General features: G+C 44.1%; 1 protein-coding gene across 6 annotated transcripts in view; it reads right to left on the bottom strand.

The window, feature by feature from the left end:
- EHBP1 (EH domain binding protein 1) overlaps positions 1-23,923 on the bottom strand; it is a 2,232,712-nt gene that overhangs the window by 516,692 nt on the left and 1,692,097 nt on the right. For 3 of the 6 annotated variants that reach the window (XM_078649456.1, XM_078649457.1, XM_078649455.1), the window contains one exon: positions 23,302-23,409. The exons of the other annotated variants lie outside the window; for them this stretch is intronic. In XM_078649456.1, coding sequence (XP_078505582.1) covers positions 23,302-23,409 — 108 coding nt within the window. The remainder of the gene's footprint in view (positions 1-23,301; positions 23,410-23,923) is intronic. 6 annotated transcript variants of the gene reach the window in all.

Here is a 23,923-nt window from a genome sequence, read left to right on the forward strand (position 1 = left end):
GACAAGACAACTCCCGCCCTTCCTCTCTGCCAGTGTGAAGAAATCAACCAAAGCAATATTAAACCTTTGTTTACTGTTTTAGTTTTTTGTTTTTTTCTCCTTTCCTCAATTACTATGTTTATTTCATGTTGTCCTCTCTACCAATTTATTGTAAAGCGCTCTGATATCCTTCAGGATCTTGTTCGCGCTATATAAAACTTTATTAATAAAGTTAAAAAAATAAAAAAATGTATAGCAAGGATTCTTCATATATATATATATATATATATATATATATATATATATATATATATATATATATAAAAACAATGTGTGGTATTGGCATACGTTGTAAAAACACATTAGTTGTAAAAAAATGCGGTTTAAAAAATGCATGCTTAAGGCATGCAATGTTTTTTCCTGCGTTGTTCCGTCGTACAACCCAGATGTTACATTGCCTCCCCGTCCACTCAGTGTACATTGAATATACTATTTTGTATTGACTATTAATCTTTTGGGAGGTTGCTTTATCAATGAAAGTGTATTCAACACATTTTTGAGATACAATAATGACCAAATGGATTTTTCTCTTATTCCGACCATGAGAACATCAATTACGAAATTGGTTGGTTATGACATTTTCCGCTTTTTATGGCTACAGTAATGGAGAGCATAGTGTTAGTACTGATTTTAAGATTTCAATTACATTCACACTAATGAACTAGACTAACAGATAGCCTCCTTACTATTGGTTATAGGGATGCCCATATGGGACTCTTTATTTTGTTTTCTTATGATCATGCGAAGTTTAACGATGTAAAGCTACGTGTAAAGGCATGCAGTCTGTGTAGGTGAATACTTATTAATTAATGATGTCAGGATGGCGGCCGAAACTGCATTATAATTTAAGCCTGATTAGGCTGGTTACTAATTGTTGTATGTATTTAATATGGCACTTGTGTCAATCTCCATCCATTCAGTTCACATTGAATATATTACTTGGTACTGACTACGATTATTTTGGGAGATTACTTTTATCAATAATTGCGCTTTTGATTAATTTTGTGATATGAGTGTTAGAATGGAATCTTATTACAATTATGGGAGTTTTAATTATGAAATCGGTTTGTTTTATTATGATATATTAGAATATATATAGTAATAGTGTTGATACTAAGATGGTGACTTTACTTATTTAAATGTAGTAGACTTTTGTTATGTTATAGGGATGCCTATATGGGACCCTTTCTTAGGTTGTGCTTTGATAATAGCAATCTATACGATATAATAGGTATGTTTCATTGAGTTTGATTCAGAAATGTATGCAGTCTGAGTATGTGAATACATTTGTAATTTCAAGATGGTGGCTGCAATTGCATCACACTTTCAGCTTGGTTAGACCTGATGTTGACGTAATATGTAAATAAGGTAATGTTTGTGCTAATTGCCTTAGCACTTCTTGTTATGGTGTTGAATGCAAACTAGACAGCATATGTTTATTTTGGGTTGGTAATATTATATTTGATGTCCTAATTGATCATATTCACCGGCTCTCTTACTGATGCTGATGTGGTTCAAGCTCTTCCTTCTAATTATTGCATTCGTAGGCAAGATCGGGCCAGTGGCCGTGGCGGTGGGATTGCTATTATATACAAAAATGTTTACAGATGTAGATCCACCACTAGCCCTTTAGCTGACTGTGAGAGCCTATCCTTTGGTATAAGTTTTTCACCTACCTGTACTTTCTCAGGAATCCTTATATACCATCCTCCAGGAGCATTGGGTCATTTTTGCAACTATCTTCCAGATATAGCTACCAATGGGACGAATCTTACTTCCAATTTTTCGATCTTGGGTGATTTGAATATACATTTGGATGACCCTGACTCTCCCACTTCACAGGACCTCATTGAAGGCCTGGAAACGTTTCAATTTAAACAAATTGTGACCAGCCCTACTCACATCCTAGGCCATTTGCTTGATCCTTTCTTTACGAATCTCACGAATATTACTTTGGTTGAGTCCATTGTGGTTCCCTGGTCTGACCATTTCTTACTATCTTTTACCTGGACCCCTCAATATCTGTTACAGCCATTTGTTAGGACTAAAAAGTTTGGCCGCATATGGTCCAAACTCTCTGGGCAACCAATCTCACAAATTCTATACCTCCTCCTCATGCAGACCCTACGATGGCTAATGCAAATTTCAACAGTTGGCTGGAGTCCTCTTTGGACTCAGTTCTTCCTAAGAAAGAATTATGTCATCGAATTGGGTCCAATAAGAAAGCCTGGTACTCTTCTAAACTCAGAGAGCTCAACCAATCCTGTAAGCAATATGAAAGGAAATGGAGGAAGGATTTTACAGAGATGGGCAAGAATAAATATAGAGAAGCACTTAAGCTTTATAAAAGGGAAACAAAAACTGCTCAGGCTAATTATTACCATGGAAAAATTGCTTCTTCATCTAATTCCCCATGGGAAATTTTTTAAATTGTAAAATCCCTGGTTACCCCTCCTAGTCCTCCCACTGAATGCGATTTTGCTCAAAAGCGCTGTGACGAGATAGCGAATTTCTTTTCTACCAAAGTTCATAACATCTATTCTATATTCCAGCAAACCATCTGGATATAAACCTTTCATTGCCCACGCAACAAGTTATGTTGGAGGATTTTGCTCCACTGACTCTACCATCTTTGCAGGAACTTTTGAGGCAACTTAAATCGGGATCCCCGGCGGATCCTGCTCCGCCGGCTATGCTTAATCTGGTCTTAGAGATTGTCTCTCCTGTTATTCAGAACATAATAAATTCCTCCCTTTTAAGGGGGCAGGTACCTCTTTTCTGTAAACAAGCAAAAGTTAAAGCTCTTTTGAAAAAACCCAATTTAGATCCTGATGATTGGGCCAACTATCGCCCCATTTCTTTGCTGCCAGGTATTGGCAAATTAGCAGAAAAGTATGTCAACACCTTACTGACAGCTTTCCTGGAGGAAAATAACTGCCTCCACCCCACCCAGACCGGCTTCAGATGCCATCAGGGCACGGAGACCGACCTTCTTGCCGTGGAAAAGAGTCTAGGAAAATCTTGGACAACGGAGGCTGCACTGCTAATATTTTGTTAGATCCCAGCGCAGCCTTTGATACTGTAAACCATCAAATTTTGATCCAAAGACTCAGGGAGGTGGGGATAGCTGGCACTGCCCTGAAATGGTTGCAGTCCTTCCTGGCAGATAGATCATTTGCGGTCTTTGAAGAAGATGGTCTCTCGAAGCAGATTCCTTTACAGTATGGAGTTGCCCAGGGATCTTCTTTGAGTCCCACCATTTTTAATATCTACATGAGGTCCCTTGCGAACGTGGTACTCCCCTGGGGGATCCATACTGTTACCTATGCTGACGACACCCAGTTGGGGGTGTTTCTTAGTCCGCAAGACAAAGCTGACTCGGGTCTAACTTCTTGCCTTGTGAAGGTTTCTGAGTGGATGGATCTGTCCTTTCTTAAACTAAATGGTTCCAAGACTGAAATTATGATACTGGGCCATGCGCCCCCCAGGAATTTAGATCCCATGTGGCCTAGCTGTCTTGGTCCCCTCCCAATCCGAAAAAACAGATTAAGAGTCTGGGCGTCTGGTTTGATTGTAACCTGAACTTCACAGTTCAAGCACGTAAAGTTGCTGCTAGCTGCTATGGTCTTCTCAGGTTGATAAGGAGGATTCTTCCTCTTCTTCCGTTTGAAGCCAGGCGCATGTTGGTCCAGGCTCTCATTCTATCCCGGTTGGACTACGCGAATGCAGTTTACTTGGATGCACCACAAGGAACTACAAAGATCCTGTAGATTATCCAGAACTGCGCGGCATCTCTCTTAATGAAGGTCTCAAAACTTAATTCTGCTAAGCTGGCCCTCAGGCGGCTGCACTGGCTTCCTGTTCAGGAAAGAATCAGGTTCAAGGCAATGTGTATCGTTCACAAGTCCATTGCTGGTAATGGCCCCCTTCTGATTCAGTCCATAGTGCAATTTTATCGCACCAACAGGAGTCTCAGATCCAACAATAAGCAACTACATGTGGTCCCTAGGATCAATCGGACACGGACTGGAGGCCGACGGTTTCCATACAACGCGGCCAAGTTCTGGAACCACCTTCCAGATGACATCCGTCTTGAATCCGATTATCTTAGGTTCAGGAAGCAGTTAAAGACTTTCCTCTTTCCATGAACGGGGTGAATGATAAGGTGCCACAGGAAGCGCTGGGATGCCCTTGGTTAACCATGAGCTATACAAGTGCGTATTCATTCATTGTATTTCATTCGGGAGTAGAGAGTCACCGGACATAGGATCGCCAGTGTATTGGTTGCAGTTTCAAGATGGCGACTGTTTCGAGCATAGAGTGGAGTGTCGGTTGTTGACTGCTGCTACTATTTAAATGAGGTAAAATGGCGCCAGATTAGGATGCTGTATTACACAAGGAAACGATTTTGGGAGCTCTCGCCAGTAGGCATGGATATAGATAGATATTTATATCGGAATGGGATATATTTTTTGCTGGAGATTTTATAGCAACCATAGAATGTTAGGCAATAATGAATGACAGCAGTTTAACTGTAGTTTATTGATGATAGAGTTATGTCACAAGAGCTACGGTGGACTTTGAGCACATCGGTTTAGGTGAGAGTGAGTAGGTGGCTGCGCTTGTGTCTTTAATTGCGTTTCCTCAGGTTGGACATTACTGTTCTTGTACTATGTGAATTTTGGTTTGCTAAATATTTTCTTATTTGGCATGGAGTGTAGAGCTATTAACTCAGCGTGTATTTATGTCCACTTAATAGAAACAGTTATTTATATGCTATTGTCACCCTCAGGTGTTATGAGAAATGTTTTTTGTATATGAAAGATTACACTTCTAATTAGTTGAGTGAACACATGGTCTTCACTCTATACTTTTTTTTCTGATACATAGGAATGGGTTGGACAATTGAGTGAACTCCCACCTATATTTTTAAATGTTCTACTCGAGTATCATAACAAGCAATCAGTGATTTTAAGGTATGTGATTGTTGGGTTTATAGTTGTTTAAGTTCATGTAAGCTCATAATATATATATTTACACATGGTGATGGAGAGGCAATCTGTATGTGTCACAGATGGGTGATTATGTATTCCTTGGTGTCTACAATTTTAAACTATATTTCTTATATATTTGGACTTAAGAAGTTGTGATTTTAATACTAATTTTTAATGTTGCTGAGGGGTTTCGCACAGGGCGCTTCAATAGGACTATTTTCTTTTTCAGTTTGTTCAGTTTGCATATAGTTTTGTCACGCGGTGAAGGGTAACAATGGTACTGTATTACAAAGGAGATTGTCTTGTGTAAATATTGATTTGGTTTTATTTTTTTAGCCCTGAAGAGGTCTTGGGTGACAGGCCTTCTCGACGAAACATGTGTTTGCTAAAAAGGCTCAAAATGTGACAACTGGAAACTGGAAACATGAGGATTACAATGAAGGATGGATTGAGGATATCATTACAGTTGACTTCTTGATTTTGTGTGCTTGAGGATGTTTTTCTTATTATTTTTTAACCTGTTTGGTTCGTTGAGGTTGTCAGGTGGCCACCCTTCCTTTTGGAGCACCGCAGTAGAGACAAGTGCGAATTATACACATTAACTCTTTGGATATTATAAGTGTGTGCCAGCAGTAATATTCAGCCACCATTGAAACTATGTGATGTATGTTCACACACCTTGATCTTTTCCATAAAGAATAAAAGAGCAGAATATGACATTGAACCTCAGTTTAAGAATGTCCATTGACTGTCTTGCCCATAACGAACAAGTTATTTACCTTTGGTAATGCATTATTTAGTAGAGACAATATGTAGCTGTAGATCCTTTGAATTTCCCAGGCATCAGACTTGATCCAGGGGGGGCGTGGCCTGCAGGGGCACCATGGCGTACGCGTTTTGTGATTGCTCCGGCGTATATCCCCTTAATTCGACATTTCTCCTGCATTGCAAGAACTAGTGACACAGGGCGGTGGTTGATGCCCCAGTGGCACCCCCGGGGGTCAGCAGTGGCCGAAGCAGGGCCCGTGGAGCGATTTTCCGTGGCGTACAGCGGAGGGGCGGTGAGCAGCAGAAGGACTGCAGCCTCGATCGGCCGGGCGGGGCGCCTGTGACTGGGCCTCGCTTTCCGGACCCGGAAATCTGCACACGCCGCGCCCCCACAGGAGGGTGGTACAAGGAGATGTGTGAGAGAGCCGGCCCGAGACGCAGAGAGCCGTGAGCGGTCCGACCTGTGAGGATTTGGGAGGAGGTGCGCACTTAGGCTGCAGCCCAGTCAGGACTTGCATTGTCCCTTAAACATCGGAGACAACGGTCAGGGGGTGCTCGCAGCAGACCGGAGCCCGCATTGGTGTAGTGTGGCCCCCGGAGTCCAGCCAGTGAGCCTCCCATAACGGGGGAGACAACAGCGGCGTCAGAGAGGGAAAGGCGTTCTGCAAAAGAGGGCCTCTGGTAGAGGGGTGGAGGGAAAGACACACCAGATCACACGGCGCCGGATGGTGGCGGTGCAGAAGGTGTTGGTGCACCAGATCCCCCGTGGCGGGAGGGCCCCAAGTCCCCAAAAGAGAAGAATGGAGCGAACCCTCGAAGGGAAGCAGCAGCTCCCTACTACCAGAGCCCTGATGGAGAACCTCCAGAAGATGATCCGCAGGAAAATGGGCAGCTGGATCACCCATGCGCAAAATTCCCACAGCCGTGGAAACAGCGCGAGCGAAGGCCGCACCCGCCTCCGTAGGGTCCCACAGTGAGGAAAACAGCTCCTCAGTAGGCGACGGCTGCAGGCTAAGGCGGCGGTCCCCCAAGCCAACCGGAGGAAGGAAGGGCCAGGTTCAGACAGGAGGAAGAGGGACCAAGGAATGGAGGACCTGTGGCGCCTCCGGCGACGGCCGCGGTACGGCAAGGAGCCATCCTTAGATGACGGAGAAAAAGCTACGACGCGTCAGCCCGTCTCTGGTGAGGATAACACCAGCAAGCGTCGAACCTCTGGAGAAGAGGCGTCCGAGGACGAGTCAACGGCCGACGCTGGCCTGGTGCCGTGGAGTCCACAATTTGAGACAGGGCATCGTCGTCCGACGCTAGGGGAGACACCGGAACGACCTCCGCCTCAGCGCTCGTCGCACGAGACCGAGGTTGAGCCGGGGCGGCGAGGAACCAGCGCCGGAAAGGCGTCAACCCGACCTCCGACGAAGCAGCCGCCTGCTTGGAGGGGCGAGAGGGACCCGAGGAAGGACAAGGGGTCCCCGCCAACCTCGGCCTGTGACTGGACGAGATGGGCCCTCTGCCAGCCCCTGTGGCGCCGCCAGGGCCAGCAGCAGCCGACGCCTAAGCGGCGTCACCTCGGCCTCGGACATGGCCACCGCCTGTCCAGAGGACCGAGTGGGACTCGGGGGTGCGATCTGAGTCCCGGCGACCTCCCGCAACACCACAGGGACTCCTGTTGGAGTTTGCAGGGAAGCAGAGGCACCGTGGTCGAAGGAGGGACCCACAAAGGGCCGCACCCCAACGGCACCACATGATCCGGACCTGGATCGGAACCAGTCGGCGCCGGGGCCGCCGCGGAGGGCCCCGCACACTGCAAGGGATCCGCTGACGTCCCAGGAGGGGAAGAAGGAGGAGGAGAAGCCAGCGAGCCCTGCAAAGCCGCCACATATCTCTCCATCTGGGCTCTAGTTGCCCCCACACTGGGAAATGGCGGATAACACACGGGCCGCACCACCCGGCGTGAGCCCGCGCCCCCGACAGGCCGGGAACTAGCCCTCGGGGACAAACTGCAACACTTACTGACAGGTGAGCGATGCTCTTGCGGCCTTGGAGAAGGACGATGTCGAAGACGGAGGCAGCGTTTCCGAAAACCCTCCACAGAGGCCGGGCGTGGTGACGACGCTGACCTGGACATGCGAGCTGAGAGAAGTTTCATCTGGCGCCCCCACCGGGACTTCGGTTTCATCTGCTGGCACGCCTCACAATCAGTGGAGTCGTGATGTTCCCCAAACACCACATTCAGATGGGGTGAGGATCGGTTGCCGACATCTGGCGCGCACAAGACGAGCACGTCTTACAGCCCGAAGGCATTCGCACACTGTTCCCACACACACGCAATAAGTGAAAGGGAAAGGCCTGAACAGGCCCGGAGCATGATCCGGATCCGCGTTGCATGTGGAAAAGAAAAAAACTGACGTAGGCGCCCTGGGGTGGAACTTATGTGACCTCGTTGACGTCACGTACGCGGACAACGCCTGGGTGGAGTCGTGTTATGCTGTCCCCCCGGTGCGCAGGGATGCTTTGGCAAAAAGTTTTCTGGATCCAGTCTCACACCTGGGGATAATTCTACGTTAAGGAATCTGTAGCTAATAGTCTCTATCAGATACCCCATGTAAAATGAGTACAGGAAATCTTATGACAAGAGTTACCTCAAATATCAGTTCCAACATTTTGCTGTGGATCCACCCCTTATGCTAAGAATTATGTGCATCACGTCAGGGCCTTCAGCCAGGTGTGGTGGTGTGTGTTCTCTGTCCCTGCCACTGGGTATGACTGGGCTAGAAGCTTTCTCAGTTAGTCAGCTCAAGTCGCCACAGCCAATGATGGTGTCTCAATAGAAGCATGTCGGAGGCTGCAGTTTGCCAGCCCCTGACATGCAAGACCTCCCATCCATATGCTATTAGTGTCCTTGGCCAAAAGACAAAAAGAACCTCCAGTATGCCAGACCAGAAGCATACTTGCAAGCATAACACACATATACTCAAACACACATTCTGACTATATCACTTGCACTCTTTCGTACATTTGTACTCGGCCACACTCATACACAGACACACTGCCACTCACACTCCCATAAGTCAATCTGCTTTTATGGTGAAAAGCTTGGCCTGCTGCTTCTGCTAGGCCTGCCTTGCCTTTTAGTGAAGCTTTATAAAAACATATTATCTTTTCGCTGTTCAAAAATAATAATATATTGCTGTGTCAATGTTTGTTACAAGTATAATGTGAATGAAAATGCACTTCCTTAAAATACCTGTACTGGGCTTATATTTGGTTTCACATGTGGCTCAAGCACTAACAGTATTGTAAAAGAACTAATCAATGTTCTACCATGTAATATCACAGAATCCAACTGATCTTATGAAATGACTTCTTTGGCAACCATGGATTTTATCCAGTAACACTTTACATGCTGGTGGTTTTGAGACCCAACTTACAAAGTATAAAAAACATGTCCCGGAATGAAGCATTGTGGTGAACAGAAAGGTAGGAATGGCTTAAAGTGTTACACGATCAATCCAGTATTATCCCCCAAAGGCTCAGCACTAGTCTCCCTCCTTGGGCCATTCCACATTCTCAGTTCACTCTCCCATCTTGCACCAGCCCTGTTGTTGCAGATGGAATTAAGTAGGCAACTAGTACTACAGAAATAACAGGTATTCTGTGGGTGCCCTTGTAGAAATAGGAGTATATTCAAGAGAGTTGCGTAATTTTTATATGTGCAGAGTAAGAGGTGTGCTCATGTAATTTAGGGCTGGGTGATGGTGAATAGTATGAGTGAGTGCAGCAAGGGTAGGGTGAAAAATGTGCCGATGTGAATGTTGGGTGAGCCACATGAATGCAATGGGAGAGGAGGGCCATGTGAGTGTCGAGTGAAAGGAGTGCATGCAGAGAAAGAGGACTGAGTGCACAGTGGTTTGACCAGTGTAAATGCAGGGTGAGTGGTGTGTCTGTGTGTGGTGCAGGGTGAGTGGAGAGAGAGACGGGGATCTGTGAGAGTGACTGGTGAGTGCATGGTGAGAAGAGTTAGTGCAGATCGAGCGGTGTGTCCCTATGAGTTTCAGCAGACTATTGTCCCTGGGTGCTGACAGGATGAACAGAGTGCCTATATGAATCCAGGCTGAGAGGTTTGTCTGTATGAGTGCAGAGTGAGAGGAGGAAGTGCAGACTGAGAGGAGGAAGTGCAGGGTGAGTGGTGTGACTCCAAGGGGAATGCTGTGTTTGTTTGCATGGTGTTGAGTGCAGGGTGAGTGCTGTACCCATGTGAGTGAAGGGTGAGCTGTTTGAGTGACAGGAGTGCCTATGCGAGTGAACAGTGAGCGATGTGACAGTGTGAGAGTAGGGTGAGAGGAGTGACTACAGGGTGAGTGATGTGACATATGACTTTGGGTGCATGTAAAAGTGCAGAGTGGGAGGAATGAATGCATGGTGAGTGATATGCTTGAGTGAGATTGCAGAGTGAGCAGTGAGAGTGACAGGTGAGAGAAGTGTCACATGCTTGTAGGGTAGGCAGTGTGCTTGTGTAAGTGCAGGGTGAAAAGCATGAATGCATGGTGAATGGTGTGAGTGCAGTGTGATCACTGTGAGTGCAGGGTGAGCGGTGTGCTCATGTGACCGCAGGGTAAGTGGATGGAGAATGGCGTGAGTTAATGGCGTGCGGCATGAGTGCAGGTTGAGCGGTGTGCTCGTGTGAGCGCAAGGAAAGAGGAGCTTAAGCAGTGTGAGTGCAGGGTAACATCGTGAGTGCCATGTGATCACTGTGAGTGTAGGGTGAACAGTGAAAGTGACAAGTGAGTGGAGTGGAGTGTGCGTGCAGGGTGAGTGGTGTGTGACTGCTGTGAGTGTGAAAGTGAAGGATGAGCAGTGAGAATGAGGAGTGAGTAGTCTGAATGCAGGATGTATTCTCAGACTCCTGAAGTAACTCAGCATTGTATTGATGGCTGGAGTAGGGTTTCAGATATAAGTTAAACTCTTACTATTATGGCATCAATCAGGGATGGAGGGTGAAGGAAATAAATAACGTGCTGATCCTGCAACAAACTTTCAGTTTCCTGATTTGGATTGCCAGCTGGTCAGATTTCTACCAGCCCCACTGGTATTTTGATGTCCAAGCCAGTATAAAAATAAGCAAAATCACATATAGCTGGTATTTTTAGCACTTATCTGTGCATACTTCAAACAGCAAATATAAATAGAAAGCACTTTTAAATGTGTTCTAGGGCTGCATTAATTATCCTCGACTAACAATTAAAGACAGAAAAATCACGTTACAAATCAATGCATACCTTTTTATTTACAGGCCTACTTAGTGACGAGGAGAGAACTTTGCAGACTCTTTAAACAAAACAGATGGCCAGTATTTTTCTTTTGGAAAGGTGGCATCCCTACTCCTGAGTTGCCTTTTCACTAAATGAATTCTCCCACTCTGGCAGTAAAAAAATACAAATTTAAGGAATTGGCAGAATAGGGGCCCAGGGGGTACTGGAACCAGTGAAAACAAGCGTTTTCAATGAAATAGGTCTCGCATTTTTTAGTTAGAGCTATTGACCTTAAATGACAATGTGCTATACTTATGCGTTTTTGTTTGGCGTTGTAAGTGACAATGTATTTTACTTTTGTTTATAGAGTGGCTGATGATATTATTTGGGGGAATTGTGTCTAAGAATTTTTAATGATGTTTGTATATGAATATTATATTTCATTTTATGGGGGATTTCTTCCGAAATAAGCATCTCTACTACAATAGCTGGACTCTACAAGAAGATTCCATTTAATAGCAATTGTATATTAGTGTATTTCGAATTTTTACATAGATTTTGACATTTCACATAAGAATTTGATACATTATATTTGCATTAACGATAATTACAAACCATATACTACAGCTGGTACTGATGCGGCTGATTGTATACATGATGTATGGTAATGTCCGACCATTGCGCGCTACATGAAGTACTGTTTCACTTCACTGAATGAAATGGGGAATTCGTATTTAACTTGATCCCTATTAACTGCAATGTTTAGCTACATAGCAGAAGCCCCAAGTCCATATAAAGACTTGTGGCCATGGAATTGTTACTTGCGAAGCAGAGGGTCGCAATGAGATGGATGAGCAAACTATCGCCATTATTTATATTGGATTCAAGGCCTAATATACTATAAGATATAGCAGATATTTACTCAATCAGGACAGTCCTGCAGCCAGACCCTGTTACTTTTGGGACCCACTTCGACATTAATTGATCACAAAAAATAAGAGATAAGGATGTCAATAGACTAAATGTGGCTGTGTTGAATATATGTAGAGTAACTGTCCCCACTAAATAAAATAGTGAACTGATTGATGGCATGGGGTAAAGTCCGATGCAGATAGTGTGAAACCACTTTTACACCCCTCAACAAACATCCACTAAACAACTGTTTTAGGAACTTCTTGATACATAACTTCTGTTAATCCATGTGATGTAATATATAAACATGCGACTATAGTATTAATGTGCTTATGCCTATAAAATGTCATAGGACATATATGATACATAGGCGAAACTGTTTAGAGAACTTAGTACAACGGATAGAATGTAGTTGTACATTAATAAACCTTAAAATAAAGTATAACATATGTCGAGCTGCACTCTTCTTCAGTTATAAAGATAACAATGAGAGGAAGCATATTACCTTTAACCATCGTTTCTTATGTCCAATGAGTCATTGGGTCAAGGAAATATTTTTAAAACATCTGTTCGCAATACAACTTTTACTTGCTCCCCTAGCACTTCTTCCTCATTCAGGACCACCCAATCGGCTCAAACATACAGGAATTGTTTGTGTGTTTCTGTTTCTGTATTGAAATGTTTGTGAACAATGTTGTGTTTTGATACGAAATAATATTGGTGAGTGTGTTGTGTATCTCTTGTGTGTTGTATTTTTCTATTGTTTGTGAACACGGAAAAATGGTGCCCACTGATCGGTGCAAAGTCAAGATCCATATGTCACAATAATGTGTTGTGACTTGTGTTGAGTATTTCAGAGGGTAAATGTTTGTGTTCGGCCAAGGCATGGTCTTTCTCCACACTGACCATGGAGTGCATGATGTCTATAGCTTGTGTATGGCTTTATCCATTGTTTGCTAACATGGAAATGGTGTAAAGTAGTTTGGTGCATAGTAAAACTGCATATATTCCAGTGTGAAATTATGTGTGTCAGCCGACCCTTGACTATGGTCTGCCAAGGTAAAGGCATCGCCAAAGCCACCCTTGGGGAGTGTGGTTTGTATTTTTTGTCTAGTATTCACAAAAACCATAAATGGTGAAAAGTAGTTTAGAGCAAACTCAGTATGTCCCAGAAAAGCATAAGGTGACCACATGTCTGCTACTTCTATGGATCGCCCATGAAAGAAACCTAATATCTGTCGCACCATGCTGAACTTTTAATGGATGTAATTTTGTCTGTAACTTTAGCACTTCCGGGTAGCACAGAAACCAATCCCTAAGCTTAAACATATTCCAGAGTCATCTAAGAGTGGGAGATACTGCACATATTTAAATGATCTAGGATTGGAGCACTCTAGGCATGGCAGCCAATCCCAGTAGAACACCGCGAATTCTGAAGTTCTGATTGCTTTAAGGACTTCGCTCGTGCTTTTAGTCGAGCCGTCCTCCTACAGTTAGTGGGTGGTCTAGAGTGGTGCAGGTTATGCTGGAGGCTCACTTTAAATTGAGGTAGTCACGTACCTGGTGGTGATATTCTCTCTCAGGCCGGGTAGATTTGGTGCTGCTGCCTACCGTTTACATGGAGGAAGGCGTGGGGCTGTGCGCTGAGCAGGGCCCTGGTGGAGAGGGAGGACTAGAGATGTTTTTTTGTATGTATGCTTTGGGCATGAGCGACTGTGTGTTCACGTGTAGGTGTTTGCACACTTCAATTGTATTCCACAAATAGCGGCCCTTTGGCAGACAGGGGGATGCTTTATCTCAATTTTAAATTAGGCCAAAAAATAAAGTCTGCAATCACAGCAGGAAAGCTCAAATATTAATTGAGATCTGACACGGAGACGGCAGGGAGCGAACAAGGAGGAGGAGTCAGCTGCATCTGGGGAGAGGGAGCAAGCATGGGCGCGTGCAGTTCCTGCACTTAAACAAGCAAAAAGGAAAAAAGAGTGCGGCAAACGTAATAAATAATGAGTAACAGCACATGTAAGAGGGGCAGTCCTCATGGGAGGATACAGAATTCCAAAAGGAGGGACTACTAAGTGTATACATCAATGAAAAGCCAGCATTTTAAAGGACAGTCAGAGGAACCAATGAAAATCATGGGCGTTTTTTGAAGCCCATATCCTAGATACAGCATGTCTTTTTGAGACAGCACATGCTCTGCCTGGGCAAGACCTAAAAAATGCCTAGCTAACCAGTTCACAAAAGTCATACAAATGGTCTTTTAAAGATCTGTGAAAAAGGAGATGTGGCTGAGATAAGACTTCAGACACTGCCCAGCTTATGCCACAGCAGCTCAAGCTGCAGCAGCCAGCGCTGAGACACTCGGCATGTGGGTGGCTAAAGCCCTTTTAGTCCTATGGGCGTTGTATGCCTGGCTTCTGACGTAATGTAATGCCAAAGCTGCAGAAAAGGAAATGTTCTCTTTAACACATGACAAAGAACTCACATGGTATGTCCCATGGGCAAACCTGTATTCAGACTTAAATTAGTTCTTTTTGTTTATTAATAATGTTAACATTACATTAAGTTAAGCAACACGAACACTTTAAAAAACATGCTATACAACAAGTCGCTGTGCAATCACCAAGAGAGCCAATAAAGCTTAGAATAAATGATTGAACAAACACGTTTTGAATGCCTTTTGAGCCTGTAAAGGGCTGTCTTTAGATTATTATCATCTGCTAATGAGTTGCTTATTTTAGGGCCAATGGAAAAAGTGTCAATCATCTTTCCAATGAGACTGAATACTAGGAATTTTTGGTAGCATCTGACAGGCTGATCTCACTGTCTACCCTATGATATATCTGGCCTGCGTATCCTTCATGTACCCGGGGAGTTCCCTTAAGACATCTGTACACCATGCAGTTTAGAAGTGATGTGTTTTTCTACAGGTAACCAATGAAGAGCGACTAGGCCTGCTCTAACAATCTAACACCATCAGATTGTTTCAGCCTCAGTACCAGACAGGAAGCCATATTTTTTTAACAAACTGTAGTTTATTAATCTGTATCTTTATTAGTCCACCAAGAATGACACCTACATAATCAAGGCGGGAGACAAAAACCCCAAGAATGTTAGCAGTTTCACTGAAAGTTGTAGACAGGACGAAAAGTTCCAGAGATATTTCCAGCGAACCGAGAGCTTGTGGATTGAGCCCAGAAAGAGAAGATCTGTTTTGCCACATTCAGTTCACTTACAGACATCTCTCGTTCATCCAAAGAGCTATGTCATCCAACTTTCTTTTTAGACTGAAGAAGTTGTCATGAAGGCTGTGGACGCGTAGGTAACAATCAGTGACCACAGACAGTAGGGTCTACCCATCCTCCCTACATTTGCAGAGAAGAAGGTCTGTCAATGAATGAAAAGCTCTTTAAAAGATAATGGATTCTTTTTTTAACTTTTTTTTTTTAACAAGTCAGAACAAGTTAAACTGTTGCTGTATAAAAGTGTTTAGAAAGAAGGCAGCAAATGGAGTAATCAATTCACACTAGAAAAGACTGCAAATGTTCTGCTAAAATTAAAAGGTGAACAATATGTTGAATGTGCGTGTTGTTTAAATAACACATCTAGCTATAGTCCCAAGAAAACAGCATGCTTTACCACTGGAATGACAAACACATCACTTCATAGAAGACGGTATTTAACAAAAAGTAGATGAGTGGAATGAGTGGGACTAGATCAAGTGTAATATTAAGCAACATCTCTGTTATCTCATGCAGGTCATCTTTGTATGCAAACAGTGATTCACTAGCTTAAGTGTACCAGCCACGGAGCTTCTGATGTTGCTATTTCATGCATGTAGACACTAATGCAAGCAGCAGCCAAGGACAACAGTCCACAGAAACATCTGGATCTTCTGGAAGAAGGGGTAAAGCACTCAGTGGTGCCTGTGTGACGTTGATGTTACAAAGCATCTTTTTGTCTTAAATCCAACAACGTGTATGTAATCTCCCATTTGCTGAAAAAGGTGACGGGGACTGTACCTTTCCTAAAGGAATAACAGTGGCAAAGAACGCAATCATAAAGGAGAGGTCCATCATTGCAGAACAAATCTAGTTACCTTTTTGAAATTTCTTTATTGCATTTTTAAACACACAGGTGCCAGCCTGAAAATGTAATGTTTACCCATAAGCAATTGACAGTGATACAGGTGCAATTGTGGATCCGAGCAACTGTACATACAACGGACACATATTTACAATATCATGGAACCGTATCATCTGCTTAGCATTATCAATGCCTCCGTAGGATATAGCAACTAAAAACAGTAACAGAGAGGCAACCACAAAAGTGATTGCAAAAGGTGATTACTCTCAGAATGACAGGGGAGACTAGATAATTGCTATAGCATCAGACAAGGTGAAGGAGTAAGCGTAACATTGCAATGTGTGCATGCACTATCACTGATAGGATAGGATAGTATTTATAGAGCGCACTTATACCCGAGGGTGTCAAGGTGATGAGCAGACAAAAAATACTGAAGAAGAGACGAAAGTGCAACTGCAGGCACATTAAGATGTGAAGAGCCAGGTTTTCAAATGTTTTTTTTAAAAACTGGATAAGAGTCCACACTGGAGATAAGATAGGCAGCAAGTTCTATAGCTTGGCGGACGCTATGGAGAAGGAGCAACCACCCCATCTTGTCCTGCAGAATCTGGGAGTCACAAGTTCTTTCTGTGAGGAGGATCTCAGGAACCTCCCTGGAGTGTACCATTTTCAAGTGCAGTGTACCCTTACTATGCATTGCCTTGAATACCATGCTCATAGTCTTAAAGCATATATGCTTCCTGATAGGGAGCCAATGCAGTGACTGAATCCCATTCCTGGCATATTGACACCTGGGAATTTTAAGAATCAGCTGCACCGCTGCGTTCAGTACCACTTGGAGCTTGTTAAAGGAGACAGCATTGATGTTTAGGTACAGAGCGTTGCAATAGTCCAACCGGGAGGTGACTAGAGATGATGATAGACTAGTGCAGTTCTGATGGAATGAAAGGTAAAAATGTTCTCAGAATCCTCAACCTATAAAAACAAGTTCTAACTGTGTGGCTGACCTGTGTGTCAAAGCTCAGACCATCGTTGACGATTACCCCAGATTTTTTGCTTGCTTTAACCAGAAAAGGGATAGGAACACAGACTGCCGGCCAACACAAGTTTGACCAGCTGGAATTTTTTTAACTCAATACCAACACTTCAGTCTTGCCTGCCTTGATCCTGAGTGAGTTGTCCTTCATCCAACAGATAATACTTGACATACACGGATTGAACCTCTCTGCAACCAATTGCAGGTCCTTAGAAATGGATACGATAATTTGCATATCATCCGCATAAGAGAGCACCTGAAAGCCAAAAGATCGCACCAGATTGGCCAATGGGGTCACAAAGACTAAAAAGAGTGGGGCTCAGAGATGAGCCCTGAGACACTCCACAAGGAAGGCTAAAAGCCTTGGCTCTAAAGCTTCTACAGCTGACAATCTGGGCCCTGTCTGACATAAAAGAGTGGAGAAGCTGCAAGGCACTCCATGAGATTTCCACTTGCTGCAAGCACTGAGCCTTACGCACCGCGGAGACGATATCGAAAGCTGCCGACAGGTCAAGCATTATCAGGACCGCCACTCCGCACTGATCAACCTGCGCACGGATACAATCATTTTCCGCGATCCGGGCAGACTCAGTGCTATAACCGGTGCATAAACCATTCTGAGAAGGATCCAAGATCTCCTGTAATTCAACTTAATTCATCAATTCGTTATTGATGAATTTAGCAGGGTCCGGGAAGAGAGGGACTCAACAAAAATTCTTCAGATCTTGGGGATCAACATGGGTTTTTTTGAGAAGTGGAGAAACAATAGCTTCCTTCCAGATTTCCGGGTAAGAACCAGATTGAAGTGTGTCATTAAACATTTTGCACAGGAAGTTGGCAACTGGATCTATGGCCACCTTGAGTATGGAAGGTGTGCACAGGTCCGATGGAGCACCAGATTTTAGGCCCAACAAAAGTTTCTTTGTTTGTTGAACCGTAATCTGTGAAAAGGTGGTAAAAAGAGTCTTCCCTGAGTCCTGAGTAAGTTCCACAGGGGCCGGTTCCTCTACTCCAACCAAGGGGGGTAAGATCATGAACATATCTTAAGAACCTTGTCCTGAAAGTAAGCTGCAATTCTTATATGAGAAACAGAGAAGGGGGAGGGGCGACACAGCGGATATGTGTCAGATGAGAAGAGATACGAGGTTTTGCAAACATCTAGCTAAGGAGGGATGCCAAACAGAACTGAGCAAGAGGTCAGAGCAGAACTGATTCAAGGCTGTGCCCCAGCAAAGGGAGCCTGAAAGCCATGTATGCACCAGCCCACTTATGGGGGAAGAGAGTTGTCTTTAGCAGCTGCTTGGAGGCAGAGCACCAGACTATTACAGTGAATAGAAACAGGATGCTTACAGAGACATCTGGCTTTTTCGGTTTTCAGGGCGGTACTCCCCACAGTGGCCCATGCAACCAGTGGCTACTGCCATGTTGCAGCCATAGGAGGGAGAGTGGCCTCCCAGTGGCTCATTACCGCATGCGAAGCCGAGAGCTGTGCCAAAGCAAGATGCCGAGCTATTGTTTTATGTTTCCTTGTACGTTGGTATAACCCCAAGGCGCACCCCTCCCAACTAGTTACAATGGTTATTTCTGTTGAGAGTACAATTAGTTCTCACCAGTAATTTGATAACAAGGGGCAGGACCACACTATATGGCACATGTCAATAATGCAGAGGTGGCAGCACATGCCTGAACCAGTAAAGTATTCATTAATCTTGGCAGGCGATAGATACGCCTTGTGCATTACAAAATATTGCATTTTGGGAAACCATAGAAAGGTAAGCCAGCACTCTGTCTCACTCTTTATCCATAAGAGCACGTCCATATTCCATTTCCAATTTGACTTGGCAGAGGCCAGGGGAAATTTGGGTGTGTTCACCAATTGATTTAGGAAGCCAGTTAACTAACCGGTGTCTACTGCACATAATATGGAGCTATAGTATCACAACATGGGTCGGTGGTTTAGTAACAGTAGTGTTCCAATGGGTTTTCAGAATAATGGTCAATGTGTAATACATTAGGAACTGCTTTCTGTGAATGTTTTGGTGATCCATCAGCTCGGCAGAGGACATTAGGGTGATATTCTTAAATAAGTCTTCATAGGTGGTAAAGCCTGCCTGTACCAGGCTTGAATCCTGGCAGTTGTTAGATAACCTTTGTTCTGGGGAGAGCCCAGGAGAGTGAAGACTAGAGTATAAGGAACAACAGGAACCATCAAGTGCAAGCTTCTCCAAAAAATGTAGGAGGCCACACGGAGAGGGGAGGGTCGCACTTCGTGCCGGATAGAAAAGTTGCAAGAGGAGCTCCAGGTGCCAAGAGCGTTGAGTAGACACTGTCATCAAGGGGACGTTCGGCGAATGAGCGGCTCACCCACTGCAATCACACCACGTAATAATGTTCGTAATTGGGAGCTGCCAGTCCACCCTGTCCATCAGTAACTGCAGCCTGGACAGTGTTCCTGTATAACAGTTGCTGCTCCAGATCAGGTCCCCGAAGAAAAAATCTAGAATGCGGAAAAACTTAAGCAGCAGCCTGAGAGGGAGGCTAGCAAAGTAATATGAAACGTGCGGGACCACAACCATTTTGGAGAGGGCTATTCTGCCAATGACTGATAACAAAAGTGTTTTCCAAAACATTACCACCCGCGTATCGCTGACACCGTTCTGATAAGATTTCCATCGAACAGGACACTTTCCTCATGGTATATTCTGACTCTGAGGTACCAGGACATGCAGGGTTACCATGAAAATCTCTCTCCAACATCCAGTGCAGGGTCTTACAACGTGGCTCGGAGGGGGCAGAGACAAGGTTTCCGCCATTTTATGCGGAGTCTGGAAATGGCACGAAAGATGTTGAGGGTGTACACATACCTGCATGACCTACCACCACATCACGAAGATGTAGCAAAATATCTTCAGCATACAGGGAAACAGCTTGGGTTCTGTCTCCAAGTGGTATTCCCTAGTGGACACACTCATTGAAGAATAGCCAATGTCTCCATCACCATGGTGAAAAGAAGATGGGACAGTGGACAACCCAACTTTGTGCCGTCATGTATTCCTATGGCCGCTGATATAAGCCTCCACGTTCTAGCCTGCGCCGATGGTGCTGTATATAAAAGGTGAACCACTGCAATAAATCACCTACCGAGCCCATAACACTAACATTAGCTGGAATAGGTACAGCCAGCTAAGGCAGTCAACGGTCCGCTCGCAGTTGAAGACCATGCATGCCGCCTGGGGCCAGGGACACGAGCTAGACTCCATGACCCTGAGGAGCCTACCAATACTGAGAGAAGTGTTGCTACCAGGCACAAAGTAATTTTGATCACAGTGCAAAAGCTGTGGGACCAGTGACAACAGGCAGTCCACTAAATCCTTACATAATATTTCCTAATCAGTGTTTGAGATTGTCAGGGGTCTATGAGGATAGGTACCGTATGGCTCATCCCTACCTGGCTTTGGAATAGAGATAAGCAGGGCCTCTCTCAGAGACGATGGGAGGAGGCCCTTTTCTAGTAGAGCATTGGATACCTGCACTAGTTGCGTGGTTAACCGAGCAGAAAAGGTGAGATAGAACACCAGTGGGAGTCCATCCCGACCTGGAGTTAATTGCAAAAGTACCAAAAAGAAAACAGTAACTCCAAAACACAACAGCTCACGTCACAGTGAGCTTTGCTGTCAAAGCATCGTAAGGCACTTGCACGCATCCAAAACGTTATATGAAAGTATTGGCTTCAGAGTGAATTTTAGAATGCATGTCTAACGTATTTACATACGACGTAAGGAACATATACTTTTTCATAAGTGTAATGGGAGAAGAAGAAACAGCAGCTATAAATTGTATAAACGTAAGGAAACCTATAAAAGCAAATACGTAATTATTTTCAAAAATGTTTTTTTTTCTCTAAAACAACGGCTACGTGGACTAAACCATTAATTAAACTGTGGGCAGGGCAAGGGTTCAACAAGTGACAGGGTCACTAATCCAGTCAGGGATGATCTGGTATAAAACTTTCTCAAGCCATTTTTCGCTGGAAGTCTTCAAAGGCTGCAGAGACATTTCGTCCATCATCGGAGATCATGGCTCCTTGAGTAATAGCTGACATTTTTGTATCCCTCTTACTCGACTCCACGTCTTCGTGCGTCCATCGCACTCATAGTGATGACCAGGTCACTGCCTCAGAGGGGGGAGCAGGTGCCAACAGACTTAATTATCAGTTGGGAAAGCGTCCTGGATTAGGAAGCACCGACAGGGTACGCATTTACTGTGCACGAGCTGCACTCTCCAGCGTGGCTGGAGCACCCATGTGAGAACGAAGATCTGGTAGTAGCAATGGCAGCACATCACAAAAACGGGCGCTTTCTGCGGTCAAAGAGATAGTGACCTGTGCTTCGTCTCAAGCATGTTTGGAACTAAAGGGGGATACACGGAAGAGTTTACTGTCTGCCAGAGAGAGAAATGGTAACACGAGGAATTAGATCTGAATCAGACATCGTTCGTTGTAGGACAAGCGCCATTAAAAAGAGCAGCCTGTCAGGAGTTTCATCTGGCCTTTTGTGTCCTTTGCTTCCCAACCTGATATTGTAAAACAACAGCCTTTATTTTCTGCATTGACTAAATGCAACTTTTATAATCATAATATGCAACACAGGTAGTCATGTCATCTATATTACCCCTCCCCCCCCCCCCCGGTCTAAAGCGCGTTACACCCTCTGGGGTGTAATGTGCTATAGGAAAACTGTAAATAATTAAATAGTACACTTTAAAGCAAACACAGGAGCTAGTTCTCTGGTGGCGCCATCATTGTACAAAACACTAAGTCACAATGAGTAGAACGATATAATGGAACCAGTATGCAAGTCCTTGACAAGCACGGGTTCTTCGCAGTGCTCATATTCAGATTATATATTTTGCCCTTTCACTCCGGCTGTAAGTGTAGCTTTGAGGAACGAAAAGTGGCTGCCATTTACTTATAGAAATACAAAGTAGTCGAAAGGGCTGATCTTTCCGGCAATTTATGAAGGGTGGTTGTCTGCCTATTCACCTATATGTTCAATAGGTTTTTTAAATACAGTCATTGTAAATTCTCATGAGAGCAATGTATTGCAGTATGCTGAATGACATACTCCGAATTACAGATGTACCAAATGTTGTCCTGGCAAATAAATACAATTCCCACGTTCACCATATATATTCTAGCTGTAAAAAGATTGCTTCATTTTAAATAGTTCTTTTTGCTGTGCAGTGAGCAATAGGAACACACGGAAACAAAGACATATGCGCTATCTCAGCTACCCATCCGATTGTGCTCTAAAAAGCACACATTTCTTAGACAATGAGCATAACAAACAACTGTATGGCAGTCAACCCCATATGCACGCTAAGCTCCTTGAAGTTCATAAGGTAAAAAAAAGAAACAGGGATTGTGGCCCGATTTTAACACTTAGTCACACATTAGGAGGGCCCTGGATATTAGTAAAATCCGACGCCGCACGGCTTGCGGTGTTTTGGGTGCAATAAATAACACGTATTTTGCTCATTAATGGGACATAATGTCTAGCTTTTGGTGCTTACTGCGCCAGAAACTGAAGGTTCCGATAATTCCTTGGACTTTTTTCCCCTCCAGTTACAGGCAAGTTGCACGTTTGACCAGCAGAATATTAACAGTGCCCGAGCACTTTATCAAACTTGGTATTTATTGGGTATGATTCAACTCTGCACCACTTATAATTCCGACCTCTGATGAAAATCGGGGTTTCTGCAAAGGTCGGAATTTTCTGGTCCAGTGAAACGAGGGCCTAAATAGGTTAAGACACACCCGGAATATGTATTACTCAGCAGGCCACACTTTGCCAGACATAAATGATTCATATTTACCAGTGCAAAGCATGTGTTCTTACAAAACTCCACTGCAAAGCATCAGATTTTTGGTGAAAATAGTAAACAGTTTTGCTTGCGGTAGGCAAAAACATTCCTATACTCTCCATAAAAAGGCAGTACTACATACTGATAAAAAGCTGTTGATTTTTAAATTCTGCCCCAATTTTAAAAGGCGGAATCTTGCACTCACGTCTCTTAAATGTTCAAAGCAGTGAATCAAAACAATTAAAAACACAGCACAAAAACTCACAGGCAGAAGCAAGCCATGCAGAAGGAACTGTGAGAATGGGGAATTGGTCTATTCATGCGGGAGTACACGAAACAGCATCATTCTAATTACCAGCAATGCCAAGTTCAGAGGGAGAGTTAGTACATTCATCTCCATTGGCCACACTAGCACCCTCGAGGCTCTTCTCATTAGAACCAAGGTCACAAGCGTCTTCCACATCTGTGGGAACAGGTAAGGTTAGTCTGGAGAACACAGCTGTCTGGTCAATGTACAAGTACACATTAGTAGTGAATGCACAGTTGGCATCGCTTTACACATACTGGTTCAAGGAGAGTTTTTATATAAAGTAAACCATGAATGCAAAAATAAGTTTTGCATCTGGGCAGTGAACAATGGGGGCAGAGCTAAAAACAGGTGAATGGAAAGAAAGTTAGGGTGCTGTGTAATTTGAAAGTGGATTCGTGAAAGCACTTGTGCTTTTTATCATGTGATCTATCGAGGATAGTGACAATAGTACATTGACAATTGTTTAAGAGGAAACGCCTGTGGATCCATGCTCAGAATCAAGGTTGTCTTCTCCCTGGAGGATGAATGGCAGGTTAGCAGAAACCTTGGATGTTGGTTGAAGCATACCATTTTCTGAAAACCTTCCAACCAAAAATGCACTGCTTCTTTTTAAGCTGAAATATTAGTGGAAGGTTATGCACATCATGTTAATAGGGTGAGGTAGCAA

Source organism: Lissotriton helveticus, chromosome 6 (genome assembly GCF_964261635.1).
Source record: "Lissotriton helveticus chromosome 6, aLisHel1.1, whole genome shotgun sequence".
Taxonomy (NCBI): domain Eukaryota; kingdom Metazoa; phylum Chordata; class Amphibia; order Caudata; family Salamandridae; genus Lissotriton; species Lissotriton helveticus.